General features: G+C 37.9%; 1 protein-coding gene across 4 annotated transcripts in view; it reads left to right on the top strand.

Annotated features, from left to right (window-relative positions):
- Positions 1-1196: 1196 nt before the first annotated feature.
- The window catches only part of LOC122642422 (uncharacterized protein YpgQ), a 60323-nt gene continuing 43725 nt past the window's right edge, over positions 1197-17794 (top strand). For 3 of the 4 annotated variants that reach the window (XM_043835890.1, XM_043835887.1, XM_043835885.1), the window contains exons 1-2: positions 8037-8047; positions 14626-14797. In XM_043835890.1, the coding sequence (XP_043691825.1) occupies positions 14639-14797 (159 nt within the window). In that variant the 5' untranslated portion in view covers positions 8037-8047; positions 14626-14638. Of the gene's footprint in view, positions 1227-8036; positions 8048-14625; positions 14798-17794 lie in introns of those variants that run through there. The other variant, XM_043835886.1, reaches the window with a different exon arrangement.

Genomic DNA, 17794 nt, shown 5'->3' with positions numbered 1-17794 from the left:
TGACCTTTTATCTGAAACAGGAATGTTGGGTTGTGAGCCTGCAGACACTCCCTTGGAGCCAAATACTCACCTAAAGAATAAAGATGGAGATCCTGTGGACAGAGGCAGCTATCAAAGATTGGTTGGTCGATTGATATACTTATCACACACACGTCCTGATATAGCATTTGTAGTTAGTGTGGTAAGTTGGTGTATGCATGATCCTCATTCCACTCATCAAGAGGCAGCTTACAAGATCCTTCGATATTTGAACTCTTCTCCTAGGAAAGGTGTCCTTTTTTCTCCTCAAAGTCACTTGAGAGTTGAGGATTACACTGATGCAGATGGGCAAGATGTCCAGATGACTGGAGGTCTACCTTTGGATATTTTACTTTTGTTAGTGGGAATTTAGTGACTTGGTGGAACAAGAAGCAAGCTGTAGTTGCCCGATCCGGTGCAGAAGCATAATTCCGAGCTATGGCCCATGGTATTTGTGAGCTTCTTTGGTTACAAGGACTCCTCCATGATTTAAGTGTTCCTGTTGAGCTGCCTATGTGTCTATGTGTAAAAGAAAATCAGCAATAAGCATTACTTACAACCCTGTTCAACATGATCGTACCAAGCATATTGAAATCGATCGTCATTTCATCAAGGAAAAGCTGGAGCAAGGAGCAATAATATGCAACAGGGCAGCTGACTGGCTAGCTAATCAAGCCTGTGATTCAGGTGTGTCTTGCACCTTCCATCAGGACAGTATTCCCACAGGAAAGCTCCAGGTAATTCTTAGGGAAGATAAAGCAGGACTGCCGGTCCTTAGGAAGTAGGTTTGTGTTGGTCTTTTGTAAGGGATTTGAGTGGCTTCAGCCTGTGAGAGATTTATGTTTTGGGTAGGGGTTAGGCGGAATGTCCCCCCGTGTACGTTTTTTCTTGTTTGAGAGCAATAAAATTCTAGGGGCTTACCCGGGTCCCAGGTAATATTCGGGCGAAAAAAAAAAAAAAAGGAGCAATAATATGCATTCCCTTTGTTCAGTCTGGTGACCAGTTGGTGGAAGCAGCAGAGTGATATCGAAGACCGATGAACATGAGCAATAAGCAGTAACAGTAGCAGCAAACGATAACAGATAAAAAACTTTATTGTTTTTTTTTCCTTCTTCACCGCTCTGATACCATGTAACAATCCAGGATCTGTAGCCAGTAGCTGCATGTAGTGAGAGAGAGGATATAAGAGAGAAGAGAGAAAGAAGGATGTAGACCGAGAGGATGGGAGAGCTGTGCAATAGATTCAGAATGATCTACCGCCACATCCAAGCTTCTGTATATAATAACGTTAGAATGATTACATACTCAAAGTAATACTCTACTACACACTTCAAATAGAAGTCAACTGATTAAATCTAAGTCTTAAGTATAATAGAAAAGGTAAAACAAGTAAACCATGTGAACAAAACACACAACTTAAACTTAGCCAAGACTTGATCCCACTGTATATACCTCTAACACAATTTAAAGAAGGAAAGAACTAAAATAGAAAGAACCAGAAAAGGAAGCAAATATAAGAAGATATCACGATAGGGACTCCCTCTATCGTGATCACTACTAAGCTACCTAACCACCAGCTATATACTGCAGGTATAATGGCACAAATACCCTTGTTGTATTTACAAAACTTTAACAGGGAATAATCAGTCTCGGCCAATCTGAGCTGTCCTGACTGACATATGTTACATTACTGGACTAGGTGAAGAATCATTGGACATCCCACAAAGGGAATGAGACAAACTGTAAGATCTACCCTTGAAATACTTGATTCAGTTACTTCAATCAATTTTTATAGATCAAGATTGGGGATTAATCACTCACGGCCAATCCAGGCTGTACTGACTGACCCAATATTTAGATTTGAATCAGTACCGGTATGGATCAGCCAATCTAGATCATCTGATCCCAATTGTTGAAAAACCATGGTTAAAATTATCAGTAGGAAAATTGTTATATTCCTACTTCTGCTGCATTCCTAGTTTTAATTTGAATTGAATTAATTCATTAAATGTAAAGTTTAAACTAGTCTAAAACCCCCAGATCATATTTTCTTTTTTCAATGTTATTGAAGATAAACAAATGTATGTACTAATGCTTCTGATAATCTGCACCTCTTTTGTTTTTTGGTCATGTCAATGTTGGTTTGGTTGCTCTTGGACTCAGCATAGTTTATCCAATATGCATTTCATATTAAAGCCTAAAGCCTTCATGAGTTTGGATCCACTGTGATGCGCATTGCCAGGAATATCGTGCAGTCCATATTCAAGTAAAAACAAGCATCTAAAGGGGATTGGTTTGCTAGAATGCTGGGCAGGGTTCCAGGGTGCACATGTAATGGAACATCCTCTGGATGCTTTTTCAGGTTCCTTCAATTTGTTATGCAGAGGTATCCGTGTGATGTGTGCCATTGAAAATCCTGACTCATAATAAATGCTTTTTTTTTCTTGGGGAAGGGAACTCATCATGAATGTGCTTATGTGAGAGTTTTATGCTCCACCTCTGATTCCAACTCCATCTCATATCCTTGGTTACACTAAACAGCTCCCCCTCTTTTATGTACTAAAACCTTGGATATCTGGAAGTCGAGTTTAGTTGGCACTACTTTTGCATATAGATAAGAAACTAAAATTTGTGCTTGTAACAGATGCAAAACAAGCCAAAATATAAACCTTCTGACATGTGGTATATGCACAGGGTGAATGCTGGTTCCATTTGAAAGAAACTTCAAGTTTCAGCCCCTCCGAGATTTTGAAACAGCGGTTGGGAACACTAGAAGAGACTGCTTCTATAATGGCAAGGGCTTCAGTAAATAGAGGAAATCTTAAATCTGTGAACCGGCAACCTGATTATGAGTTCTTTCTCTCTCGGCGACGGTGATAGTAGGCTTGAGTTTTTCAGGTTTGTAGTTAATTTTTCTGTGTACTTTTCAGAAGTTTCATGATAACTTGATCAAAAATCAGTCCTAGCCAGAATTTTTCTTGGGGGGCAAAACTAACCTGGAGTAGGAATTAGGCAGCCTTTGCTTGTTTTGTACAGTTTAGTACTTGTACATTTGCTTTTCCTCACCATTAGACTTGGTGAGTTCTTCTGTTGTAGGTCTTAAAAATTCTGTAACCGTATCTTTCGAGTTCATGGATAACAGCTCTGAGCTTTAAGGTCTGTAACCATTGATGTATCATGTCAATATGGTTTATGAAGGGTTAATCAGGTCTTGCTTTTCCCCTGAGGAATCATGCCATGTTAATCAAGTGCTCTGGTTGTAAACCTTCTGTCTAGGCTCTTATCATCATTAATTTTTTTGTATGTCTGTTAATCATTTTTTCTACTGCTGCTTTAGTTTTAAGCCATCTAAACCACCCACTACCCGCTGAACTTGGCCCATTTGGTGATCTCATAATCATGAATTTTTATCCGTTGTTGTACGCATCGTGGCCCCACTGTGCACACATGGCCGTTGCTGCGCTGCACAATGCGTACAGCAGCGCTGCAGTTACAGCAGCGGATAAAGGTCCCATAATCATTAACATAGTAAATCTTATTAGGGAGAAAGAACTCTGGAAGGCAGTGTGGCCCCTGCGCTTAGACACGGAACGAAATGGGTGTCTGCCCCCATGAAGGGCAGTAATGACCGTCGTGTGCTCCTATTGGCGCTCGTGCCGGTGCAGGGGCCACGCATGAGAACACTCTCCTATCTGACAATTATTAAAACCTGATCCAACCCACGCTTGGAATGGTATTTCCCCTGGCATCATCATTAAAGCACACCAAGCAGAACGACTATCATTGATATCAAAAGCCGTGTCTGTAGTGATTATATAGGTGTATGAGATTTTATAGGGTTGAATGCAAGCTTGAGACAAAGATCCTGTGACTAAGTGAAGGGACCAAGGAGTTCTGTTTGGAACAAGCTTATTCCTTTTGGATCTGGTGTATCGGCAGATCCATATCAGTATCGGTTTATACCCTAGATTTTTGGTAAACAAAATGTCTTTTTAATCCAATATCGATTCAATATGGCCAATACATAGATTGTATCAATTTCACCAGCAACGGTTATGGGTACCAATACCGTGAACTAAAATCCTCCATTGATTCCGATATCGAGTCAGTTGGAAGCCAGCCGTCTGAAATTGTCCAAAACTCTAAAAATAAAGTATGAATTGATAGATTTGAAGCAGTTAGAATTGACCGATTTAGATTAGGATGTAACGGATATTCGAAAATCCAAATTTGCTTCCGTATTTGTTTAGGGATATTCGCATCCGTTTATAGATATCCGGAAAAATAATCGAATAGTGCAAGAAAAACTTTATCTGTTCCGAATAGATATCCAACTAATAATACAAAATTAAATAACTAATGATCTTGAGGGTTTTGAAGATTCAACAAGTTCCTAAGGAATGAAGAAATAAGAATCATGAGACTTCAATGAGAGACATGGATTGAGAGTGACTCATACCTGTGGGGGGGCGCGGGGGGGGGGGGGGGAGGAAAATCTGGGTTACACAAGTCAGGGATGTAAAGGATAGTTAAAAACCCGAATTCGATTTACATCTGAATCTATGCAGAGGTATCCGTATTCAATCATGGAATATCTGGATCCGATTACATCTGATTTGTATTCAGTCCATTTACATCTCTAGATTCAGACCCAAATTGATTGAAATTCGTCCGATTCTGATTCCTTAACGATGGTGCTTATATAGCGAAATCATATGGCAGGAAGCGAGAGAGAGAGTGTGAGTTTGATCATGTGATGTATTCCACGGTCGTTTGGAGTGGGATTTTATTAGGAGTCTTTTTGAAGAACTTGGCTTTTCTATCCATTGGTATGATATGGTCTGCTACATTTTTTTTTTTGTCCTCGGTTACTTTCTCTCTTAGGATTAACGGCTCTGCTTTCAATTTTTTTGAATCTTCTCCTAGAATCTTTTTTTTTTTGTTTTGGCCATGGAATGTTTTTCTAGGCTTTTGAATGCTTATAGGAAATTCTTAATTTTTTCAAAAGAATTAAAATTGCTAAGAATGCCTTGAAATCTCACTTATTTTATTTGCCTATGTTACCTTTGTGTTTTCTCATGCTACTGTAGAAGATGTCCAATTCATTCAAGCTATTCTTAACCTCTTTGGTGATATTTTTAGAGAAGAAATCAATGTGTCTAAAAGTGAAGTTTATTTTAGTTAAAATACTCCTTCGGAACTTCGATCTCAAATATGTTAGCCACTTCGCATGAAAGAATCAAAAAAAGTATTTTTACCAAAGGGGTTCTTCGAGTTCAAACAAAATTGGCCGACAGGAAGATGACCCTCTTATCTTAGGCTGGTAGAGCAACTCTAATCAAATCTATTTTAAACTCTGTTTCCACTTATCTAATGTCTTGTTTCTCCTTTCCAAAGTCAATTTGGTCCCAATTGGACTCTATAAGTACAAAATTTTGGAGAGGAGAAATATCCCATCAGAAAATTTATCCATAATTCTTAACTCAACCTTCAAATCTCTGGTGTCGTTTGTTAGAGGCTAAGACTTTCCCTCATTCTAACGTCTTTAGATCTGATTTTAACCCAAAAAGGGGGTTCTTACTTTTGCAATGGCTTCTTGCATATTATTCCCTCACTACAAAAAATGGTATGCCCATCTTTGATTTGTGGAACTTTATTTGGATATCTAAATTACATTTAAAGTTTCAACATTTTTTTGTAGAAACTATTGCATGAAGGCTTGGCAACTAAAGATAAACTCAACCGGTTCTTACATGTGGACAACACTTGTGTCTTTGTGGTGAATGTTCCGGGACAACTTGGCATGTCTTCCTTTCTTGTTCCTTTACAAAGAAAATATGGGTTGCAGTTCTATTGGGATTGCGAACAGAATTTATTGTTGCTCCCGCAATTTTCATTTTTCTCCAATCTTTTATCCATAATACGCATGGATCTAAAAAGGAGAAAGGTAATTTCTTGACCATATTTGCAATCACTTGTTATTTCCTTTGGTTTAATCGGAACCATTTTGTTAACTCTTTTACTAAACCTAATCCCTAGAGAGATTTTGCAGAATACATATAAATGGACTTCGGACTTCAACTCACGGGTTCTAATGAAGCCGCTCTTGGAAGCTCTCTTGATCATTCTCATGATTCCCCACCAACTCCCTCTTTTGTTGCATTTGTTTCTTTTCCAACTCCCTCTACATTTGTTTGTGATGGTAGCTTTCTACAATCTTCCAAGGAGGCAAGTTGGGCAGTCATATGTTTTGCAAATCAAAAGTTTGATTGTGCTATGTTGGACTGTGATTTTGGAAGGACCACATAAAAATCCAAGGCAAGAGTAGTCCTCACCAAATTGCAAAGAGCTCGAGAAGTAGGAATTCTAGATATCGAAGTCTAGACTAATTGTCAGGATGTGGTGGACTGGATAATAGGGGATAAGGACTCTTGGCCGTGAACGCTCTTTTCCATTCCATGGGATATCAAACAATTATCTAAAGTTTGTGGTTCTGTAAATGTTATTAAGAAAAAGAAGAGAATGACTTTTCTAGCTCACGCAATGGCAAATAGAGTTCGAGCTGAGCATTTTAGTCAAATCTTTTTAGAAGTAACTTGTATTTCTGATTTTTAGTTTAATTTTTTGTTTTTTTATCAAAAAAAAAAATAAAAATGATGATGATGCTTGGTCAACATAAGTTGACTAATCACTATTACTTTTGAAAGTTTTTTTTTTTTCTTTTTTCTTTTTTTTTTAGGAACAGGAGGTATCCAGCCTTTGGCCGACTAAATCCCCCAAGGCTCGTGTACGACCCCGTACACACACATGAACCGAGAGATACTGGGGCCCCCATGTTCGCCAGGGAGTTAGTTTCCTATTTCGCGAGTCGCCCACAAGGGGGGCGGTAGAATCGAACTCAGGACCTTTAGGAATCATATAATAATGAGAGAACTAAGGTTTCAGATCTACTTTTAGGTAGGGAATATAATGTCTTTAATTAACTCTACGCTCAGTTCGTCCATTGTATCAAAGATCTTGACTATTTCTATAGTCAATACTCGCCATGAGAATTTTCTTTTCTATCCATTATCACAAAAGGGAGCTCTTACAACTAAAATAGCGGGTAGATTCTTATCTTCTAGGATGTCTTCTATTTCACAAGATTCTAGGAGTAACCTTTAGTCTTTTTGTAGAAAACTATATGGACTTTATCTTAAGTTTAAATTATTCTTGTGAAAACTTCTTAAGAAGACACTAAAGATAATTTAAGTAATTTCTGAAGGTAAAAAGTTCTTTGAACCATCGGAGTAGGATACACTACCATTTTTATGTTTATCTTTCTCTTCCAAACATTAAATGATCTTTCTGTCCTCCCATGTATGATACTGCTTTATTGCATCTCATGATGCGTTTCCTCGTTGAAAGAGATTCACCAACACTTTACAGTTAGTCCAGATGGTAACGGTGGTGAGCTTTACTTTCTTGGTTTTTTGCATTCGTTCAAACCATTCTCTTGCTTCTGATTCCTGTGAGTTCTCTGTATATCCAAAATTTAAAGTTGCATAAATCAAATATTTTCCAACAATAACAATTGATGCCCATCCGACTTCACCTGGAGTTGGAGAAACTCTCTTATCACAAACAATGATACATGATGTAATAGGTGTAAGGGTATTTATGTAATATCCCTTTATATGTTCTAATATAATCCTACTTGTATTAATGCCCAGGCTGTGAGGGGCAATTTAGTAATTAACCCATCTGACCTAAACCCTAGTTTTCCTATATATACTAGCTGGAGGCAGCAGTCTGGGTATTCCAAACTAGATACTCAGGGTGTAATGCTTTAAGCAACCTTGTGCTTAAAACCCTAACCCTATCAATCTTAAAGCATTAGGATATTTGTTTCCCTGCGATCAAGATCGGCTTTGGATTTTGGATTTACAATTTGGTTTTGAGAGATCGTTTTGGCGTTCGTCATTCTCGTTCACGGCTTTTGTCCAACTGTTCGTACATCATCTTCGATCTAACTCGAGCCAGCAAACGATTTTGGAGAACGCAACTGTGAGCAGATTTCGTCTCAGAGAAGTTACTCGATCGATTTCTCTTTTGTTTTTTTTAATTCATAAAGGACAAAAGAGTTAAATCAGATTTCTCTCTCCTTTGTTTATTGTTTCCACATTCAAAGCTTTAGTTTCTGATTCCACACGGTCAAATCAAGTGCAGTTTTTTGTCCTTTTGTAATCATAAAGCTTTAGCTTATGATTTGAATGGCTGTTTAAAACAAAAAAAAAAAAAAAAAATTATGTGGAAAGCTACGGAAAAGGTAAAGCGGTCTTTGGTGCTCTATTTGATTTGACAGAAAGGTTTGATGTTTTGAAAAAAAAAAAAGAGGATACTTTTGATTTGATTTATCAAATCTTATTGGGTTCGGCCAATATCTACCAGCAGCCAGTACTAACGTGTACGGTACCAGCGTCGACACCACTGCAACTCTGCGATCTTTTTCTCCGTTATCTAAATTCAGGGTTCTCCATCTCAGGTGTGACTGTTCCTTGAGCATTTATTTTTTTTTATTTGAACTTTTGCTTGGGCATATAAACAAATCACTTAATATGGAGAAACATGCTGTTCCAATTGAGATGATTAAATTGGAAAGCTTTAGTGGCCCTGAGTTCAGTTCTTGAAAAAGGAGGACTCAGTTTGGACTGAAGTACCTCAATATTTTCTACACTGTAGTAAATAAATTTTCTGATTGTACGGACCTAACTGAAGCCCAATGGATAAGTGACGAAGACTTTTGCAAAGACTACCTATTGAACTGCCTGTCAGATAGGCTGGCAGAGACCTATAGTAAATATGAGACTGCAAAAGAGATTTGGGAAAACCTAGAAGCCCAATTCAAAAAGGAGGAGGACCTATCAAAAACTCACTTGGTTGACAAGTTTATGGACTTCAAGTTTCAAGAAGATAAGGAGATACTTCCACAAGTAACAGACTTTGAGAACTTGAGAACAAAATTGAACCAAGAAAACATCCCCGTTGTTGATGCATTCTTAGTGGGTGCAATTATCTTTAAGTTACCCTCTACCTGGCATTCCTTTAAAACTGAGATGCACAGAAAGAAAACACAAGTGGGGCTGGATGATCTCAAACGGTTCATTAGAATCGAAGATGAGAACAGAGCCAGGAATAACTTGGAGATGGTGAAACAACAACAGGCATCTGCCAATTTGGTTTCACAACCCAAGAAATATCCTAGGCAGTCCAAGCCACCTAAGAAAGAACCCCAACAGTTGGAGGCCAAAAAGACTAATTTTAAAAAGAGGGGCAAGTGCCTGGCAATTGTGGAAAGTGGGGTCACTATGCATCTGAGTGTAGGGGTCCTAAGAAAGGGAACACTGACACACCACAGAAGGAAGTTCACATGCTGGTGGACAAGACTGAGCCTACTAACTTTGTTGCCATGGTTGGCAAGGGTAAGGGGTTGGCCAGTACATCTTCAGATTGGTGGTTAGACTCTGGAGCGACTTGTCATGTTTGCAATAGCAAGGACCGCTCACCGATGTTGTTCAAGTAGCGGTAGATCCATTGTTGCAAATGGAGACGTCGTGGAAGTGGCTCAACAAGGGACAGCGAACCTGGTTCTATCATCAGGTAAAATATTAACTTTGAAAAATGTTAAAATCTTTCCTGGTTTTGAAAAGAATTTAATTTCCATTGGAATTTTGCTTGATGCTGGCATGTCTATTACTTTTAGTAGTGGTAGAGTAACATTGTCTGTTAACTCCTTTTATTTTGGATGTGCTTATAATTTGAATGGTATGTTTAGGTTGAGTTTAGCTAATGAGACAATAAACCAGGTTAACCATAATTTACTTGATCCCAAAATACTACATTGTAGGTTAGGACATGTGAACTATAGGAAAATGCTCAAACTAGCTAAAACTCATAATTTACCATTAGACACTTCAATTAGATTTAACAGATGTGAAGTGTGTGCTCAAACTAAAATAACTAGAAAACCGTTCAGACCGGTTTCTAGGAGCACTCAACTTCTTGAACTTATACATTCTGACATTTGTGACTTTAAAAGCTACACAACTAGAGGAGGTCGGAAGTATTTGATAACATTTATAGACGATTTTTCTAGATATTGTCATTTATACCTGTTAAAATCTAAAGATGAAGCTTTTGAAAAATTTAAAATTTTCAAGAATAGGGTAGAAAATCAGTTGAACTTGAAAATTAAAAGATTTAGAAGTGATAGGGGAGGAGAATACAAATTGACAGAGTTCAAGGAATTCTGTGCCTCTGCAGGCATAATCCTTGAAACTACTGCTCCTTACTCACCTCAATCAAATGGCATAGCTGAAAGAAAGAACAGGACGTTAACAGAGATGTTAAACTCCATGTTATTGATAGCTGGTATGCCCTCTTGCTATTGGGGAGAAGCAGTGTTGACTGCAAATCACATTCTAAATAGACTACCACATTCAAAACTGACTTCTACACCTTATGAACTATGGCATAATCATCCCTGTAGATATGACACTCTTAAGGTTTGGGGCTGTGTAGCTTATGTTAGGATACAAGACCCTAGGAGACCTAAGGTGGGAACTAGAACAAACACTTGTGTATATCTTGGTTGTGCAGAAGACAGTGCTGCAGACCGGTTTTTGGATCTATCAACCAATGTGGTGATAGAATCTAGGGATGCTATATTCTTTGAGGATAAATTCCTTAGAGATAAAGGCCTGACCTTGCCTGGTTTGATCAAGTGGTTACTGGAATCACCTTTGGAATCAACCAATTGTTTCGACACTACTCCACAATGCTCCTTGAATCAGAATCTAGAAGAGTATCTACTAGAGATCGAGTACCCAAGAATTTTGGTGAGGATTTTGTGACCTACCATTTAGAGGCTGATCCATCCACCTATAAGGAAGCGATGAGATCTAGGGACTCCCTGTTATGGAAAGAAGCCATTGATGAGGAAATGAGCTCTTTAATGCAGAATGAGACCTGGCACCTTGTTGATCTGCCTAGAGGGGCCAAGACAATAGGGTGTAAGTGGGTACTGAAGAAGAAACTTAATCCGGATGGGTCTATAGCCAGGTATAAAGCACGATTAGTAGCTAAGGGCTATAAACAGGTGAGAGGGATAGATTATTTTGACATCTACTCCCCGGTCTGCCATTTGGCAACAATAAGGATTCTTCTTGCCATAGCATCTATTGAGCACTATGTTGTGCATCAAATGGATGTAAAAACGGCTTTCCTTAATGGAGACCTAACAGAAGAAATCTACATGAACCAACCTGAAGGGTTTGTCATGGAAGGTTCTGAAAAAAGAGTTTGTAAATTAAACAAATCTCTCTATGGTCTTAAACAAGCACCTAAATTATGGCATGAGAAGTTTGACAAGACAGTAAAGAGCTTTGGTTTTCAAACCAGCAACTCGGATAAGTGCCTTTATTTTTTGTCTGAGTCAAACAAGGTCGCGATTATTTGCTTGTATGTAGACGACATGTTGATTCTAGGTTCTGATCTCTCTGTAGTGAGTGACATTAAAGAAATCTTGTTCAAAGAATTCGACATGAAAGATCTTGGTGTGGTAGACACCATTCTTGGGATGAGAGTAAGCTTCAGTGAGCAAGGGATCACCCTTAGTCAGACTCATTACATTGAGAAGCTACTTTCTAGTTGGGGATACAGTGATTGTAAACCGATTGAGACACCCTATGACTATAACAAACGGTTGAAACCTAACACAGGTGACATCGTGAATCAGTTAGATTATTCTAAACTGATTGGTAGTCTTATGTATGCAATGAGTTGTACTAGGCCAGACATAGCCTTTACGGTAGGCATGCTGAGTCGTTTCACTAGTAATCCTGGAAAAGAGCATTGGGATGCCCTATCGAGGCTGATGAGATACCTTAAGGGTACTCAAGGTTATGCTTTATGTTATAATGGACATCCTCCAACTTTGGAAGGATATTCTGATGCATCTTGGTGCTCAGATTTGGGAGACAGCAGATCCACCAGTGGTTATGTATTTACACTAGGAGGAGCAGCTGTAGCATGGAAATCCAAAAGACAGACTAGTATTGCTCTGTCATCTATGGAATCGGAACTTTATGCTCTAGCTTCTGCGGGAGATGAAGCAGAGTGGATAAAGGATCTGATCATGGATATTCCATTGAGGAGTTTTAAGTTAAACTCTATATCTATATTCTGTGATAATCAAGCAACCAAGACGATTGTGAATAACTCACTCTTTAATGGTAAGAGGAGACACATTAGGCTGAAACAGGCTATGCTGAATTATAGAACAGAACAAGGGATTATCACTTTGATTGATGTGAGATCGAAGGATAATATGGCAGATGCCCTTACAAAGGGATTGAACAAAGATCGAACATTCAAAACTACAGGGGAGATGGGGTTAAAGACCATTTAGTCAGGTCTTAATCTAACCCAATATTATTTTGAATTATTCGAATCTCATCTAGCCTTGGTAAGCATTCGGGACAGTTTACATGTTTCAGATAACTTAGTTAGGTTACTAAGTATGGGGGTTTGTGAAACCATTCCAAACTTGATGGTGTAGCAAATTTTCATGTGAAGTCTCCTTACTTTGTTATTCCACAAAGGAATATGAAAAATGTCTGATATGTTTCAATGATATTGTGCTAGTCTTTATGTCATTCCAAATTTGATGACATGTCTTTCATAGTATGGTGTACCATTCCAAATTTGATGATACAACATAAATCTATGACTGATATGACGAATACAGTATTCCAAATGGAAACATGATATGGTCCTTATGATAGAGACTATATAGGATCGAGTTCTTGTAAAGAAACTTGATGATGATGCTTATTGTTTTTTGATTTACCTTCAGCCATATATGAAATGTACTAAGTTCTTATTGTTGAACTAGATACTATTGTGCAAATGATTGAATTCATAATATCTTATGAAATTCATATTTGACAAATTACAGAGAATGGCGAAGATGGAGGAGAACGGTTGAATCTGGATCTCGATGAGGATGACTTACTTGATGAGTAAAGTCACATGGATTACAAGGACTTTTTCTTTTGATTATTTCTTTTGGTTTAGCCACTTGGATGTGGAACTTCGGATTTATTGTTGGGTTTAGTTTTGATCTAAAACCTTTGTTTTATTTCTTGAAGTTTACTTATTTCTTATTTGATTTATTGGATTATTGATATTCAATTTATATTGATTCAATTACTGATTGAACAATGGTTCCTATACATGTGTAATGGATATATGTAGAACATAGGAGGAGATTGTAAGGGTATTTATGTAATATCCCTTTATATGTTCTAATATAATCCTACTTGTATTAATGCCCAGGCTGTGAGGGGCAATTTAGTAATTAGCCCATCTGACCTAAACCCTAGTTTTCCTATATATACTAGCTGGAGGCAGCAGTCTGGGTATTCCAAACTAGATACTCAGGGTGTAATGCTTTAAGCAACCTTGTGCTTAAAACCCTAACCCTAACAATAGGTACCAGATCTTAATATTCAGCTCAATAATCATGGTTTCATTATGTATTCTACAATCCACTTGAGGATGAAAACAAAGGAGCTTAAGGTCCTTTATCCATTTGTTGACATTAAAAATGACATAAAAAGGATTACAAAGATTCTTAGAAATAAAACATTGATTTTGAGCAGTCCACACAAAATAACATGTAATTGCTAAAACAGCTAACAAAAAAGGAGAATCTAATTTGAGATATGTTTGGATGTAGGGATAATTTCACTTAAGAATCCATTATATTAGGTCCACTAAAGTATTCAATCCTCAAACCAAACATTCCTGCTACCCAAATTCTTTTAGAAAAGGAGTAAGAGATGAAAAGATGCCAACATGTTTCCATTTAGGTACCAAAAAAAGGGCAAAAGACATTAATATTTAAGAAATGGGAGAGGGTACTCTTAGCAAGTGGCACAAGAAAACGCATTATGAGATGCAATAAAGCAGTATCATACATGGGAGGGCAGAAAAGTCATTTTATGTTTGGAAGAGAGAGATAGACATAAAAATGGTAGTGTATCCTACTCCATCGGTTCAAATAACTTTTTATGTCATAGCCTAGAGCTCATGTACACAGTTTTGTAATAACCTCAACCCTATCCTCCTTCCACTAGGACTCTAATATAAGTTTAGGACTTAGTTATTGTAACTTATTTGGACTCTCTTATTGTAACCATCTCTGTACCTTATCTCCTCCTATTTAAACAATGGAATACAAAAGACGAATCAAGGTTGAACACCATTTACACTTGTGAACTTTCAGAAGTATTTGATCAGGGGATTTTTTTCATTTTGTGTGGGAGCTGTCTGGTGCAGACTGCACGCAGCCAAACAGTATTCTTCTTCCCTAATTCGTGCACCCTTACATAGGAGTGCGCATAATTACCACCCCACCCCTTCTGATGTAAGATATCACATCCAGATGTATTTTTGAAAAACAAAGCGTTGGTCAGATAGTCCGTCAAACGACACATTTCTGAAAAGTTTTTTCGGCGCGCTATTTCTTCATACTTCGCACTGCTCTCAGTTTCACTTCCTATTCAGAGAGAGAGAGATGGGTGCGACTGTGAAGAACGCAGAGAAGTTGGTGATGTCTGCCATGAAAGGAAATGACGCTTCTCACGATGCTGCACACGTTTTCAGGGTCAGAGATCTCGCTCTCTCTTTGGCCCATGAAGAGGGCATGTCTGCTTCCCCAGAGGCCATGGAGGTGGTAAGCAGAAATCTCTTTTTCCCAAACAGATATGCATTTCTGCTTCTAGGGTTTCTTTTTTATTTCTGTAATTTTTTTTTATGGGAATCGTGATTTTTCTTTTTATTCTTAATTTCTTTATTTTTTATGGGAATCCTGAATTCTCATTTATTTGTCTGTGTTACAACATAATTATTCAATTTAATTCAGTCTAATTATTTATACTCTATAATTTTATCGGCCTTTTCCTTTAAAGCCTTCAAAGTGCTAACTGTAATTCGAAATAGAATACAATAAATATTGGATTTTTTTTCTTCATTATATATTCTGGTCTTTCCTTACCACTTATTCTAGGGTGCTTGTAGGCATGCCTCTGGCTTTTTTTAGTTTCTTCAATCTGAATCAAATCACTCCTCCTTACTGGAGCATCCAAAGAGCATCCAAAAACCTCCGTCGAACATGGCCATGTCATGTCAAACGACTTTCTCATAGTTTATCATGAGTCAGAGCTCCTCCCAAATCAGCTCTAATATATCATTCCTTACTTTATCCTTCCTAATAAGGAATGATAATATTAGAGGTCTTCTAACCCTATAATGATAAAGAATTCAGCTATTTCGCAGTCCATGAATATGTAAATAGGAAAATCAAAGTTCCAAATTGAGGACTGAAATTAATGAAATCTGGAGAATCAGATTGTAAAAATGATGCGAGAAGTTCATTAAATAACCAATTGGCCATGTTACAGGAGAAAGAGCAATTTCTCTTTAACTTTATAAGGTACTAATTTCTATTCAATTCTCCATGTACAAAATGTAAATCATGTTATAATTTATAAATACTATGGATTAAATAACCAATTGGAATGCAACATCCTACTTAGACTGAAACCTCTAGAACCGTTACAACTCATAAACCAGAACATTTAGATGAGAAGGAACTCATCCTAAATACAACTCTAGTTAGGATAAATACTAATTGTGTCGGACTTCTACTTTATTAACTCTGAGCATAATCTTCTGTAACAGATGAATTTTCAACTTGAGGTGCCAAGCTGTCACTTTTCTTCATGAATAGGAGTCATCTACCGGCTTCATTGGTACATCTGTCTTGCTCATATCTGCTCCAAATTGGGACTTCTGGTTTTGGGTATTCAGTCTCAGTTCCAGATCCAGATTTGGATATGGTTCTTGATCTAGGTCTGCCACTGCCTCATGCCACTGATTTTTCAGCATAATCTAAGTTCTGGTATGTGGGGATATTGCATTTCTCCCAGAGTTGTTGAGGCCATGAGGCACACAAAAGGCCTGTATGCGTCTTGCTTCTTGAGGTATGATGAGTAACTGTGTGGCCAAAGTGATTTTGCAATCTTCTTCCCCCCATTATGCGATTTCCCCTCTCCCCTGCGACTCTGATATCCCCTTCTCAGATTTCTTCCCATCCTCCACCGGTCCTCCATCACACTTGAAGGGAAGCTTGTCTTTGTACCTACTTGTACCTTTTCTCAGTTTCCTAGTTAAGCAAGCTGTGATCTCGTCATCACTATCCTCATAAACTGCTCTTTTATCTTCAGCTTTTCCATAGCTTGTCTATGGACTTGCCTTTGCCTACTCTCATCTCATAGGTTGTAAGTGTATCATGCACTTCATCAAGTGTGATCGTGTCCAAGTCCTTGGCTTCTTCTATAATTGAGACCTTGGCATTTAAGGATCTTTTGACAAATGATGGAGTCCAACAGATCTTCGCCAACTCCCTTGATAAAATTTACTACCTCATTTACTCTGATCATGTAACTCTCAATATTCTCTTTTTATGTCATCTTTAGATTTTCAAACTGAGCTCTATATATCTGGAGCTTGGCTTTCTTGTTCTTGGTGTCATCCTTATGTATGTTCTTCAGTCTATCCAAGACTTCCTTGGCTGAGTTACAGTCCATCACCTTTGCCATTAGATTTTTGTCTAACCTTGACACGGTGGCATTCAAAGCCTTGAGGTTATGATTGTATGCCTTCTTGGCATCTGAATTTGCAGGAGATGTTGCTGGTTCTTTAACTGATGCCCACACATCATAGCCTAGAGCTCCAATGTATATATGCATTCTCCTATTCCAGAACATATAGCCAGTTCCATCAAACCTGGGTGTCTTCCCTGAATCATTTGAGGAACCTTCACCTGTAGCCATACTGTTACTGGATCACTCAGATGCTGTTCAAGCTCTCATTGAGCCTTGTGCTCTGGTACCAATTTTTTGACAATGATTGATACTGGGAGAGGGGGGGGGGGATGAATCGGTGTATAAACTTTTTCTTTTAATGGCCTATTGTACTTTGCAACTGACTATTGGCACTAAGGTTTAAAGTATCGGTATTGGGTATTGTATCGTTCGGGCGATTTTAAGAGACATATTGTATCGTGTCAGAGATAAATATCGATCGGTGCATAAACACATGAAAATGATCAAAATACACATGGAAATACACTTTTGGACACAAAAAACAATATAAACAAGCAATATATGTCATATATCATGCATATACACTAAGAATTGTGAATAATGTGTAACCAGACAAGTGCGGCACTTTGAAATTGTTATAACAGATGAGATTTCTTACATGTTGTAATCGTCTATAGCCATGAAGAGTATTGGATGATGTTGTAGCATTCCTTGATTTATTTTTGAGTCCAAAAGTGTGAAAAACCAAGATTAAATGCAAGAGTTTAGTTACTTGGTTGAGAGTTTTCCTTCATTTTTTGGTTAGAATAGGAATTGTATCGAGTCTATGACTGAAAATGCCTGTTTTAATTGACCAAAAAAACTCTTTTTTAATGGAATGTAGCGGTATGGATCGAGCCGTATCGATACGTATTAAACTACCTATAGAACCCTTTACTAGACATATCAATATGTATCGGCCTGTATTGGTCGTATCGTATCGTATCGGCCTGTATCGGTCGGTACATTTCGATACAATCCGAGATAGTTCATTTAAAAAAAGAGACGTATTAGTATGTATCGTA

This window comes from Telopea speciosissima, chromosome 10 (genome assembly GCF_018873765.1).
Source record: "Telopea speciosissima isolate NSW1024214 ecotype Mountain lineage chromosome 10, Tspe_v1, whole genome shotgun sequence".
Lineage (NCBI taxonomy): Eukaryota > Viridiplantae > Streptophyta > Magnoliopsida > Proteales > Proteaceae > Telopea > Telopea speciosissima.
This window is presented reverse-complemented; position numbering and strand designations above follow the sequence as displayed.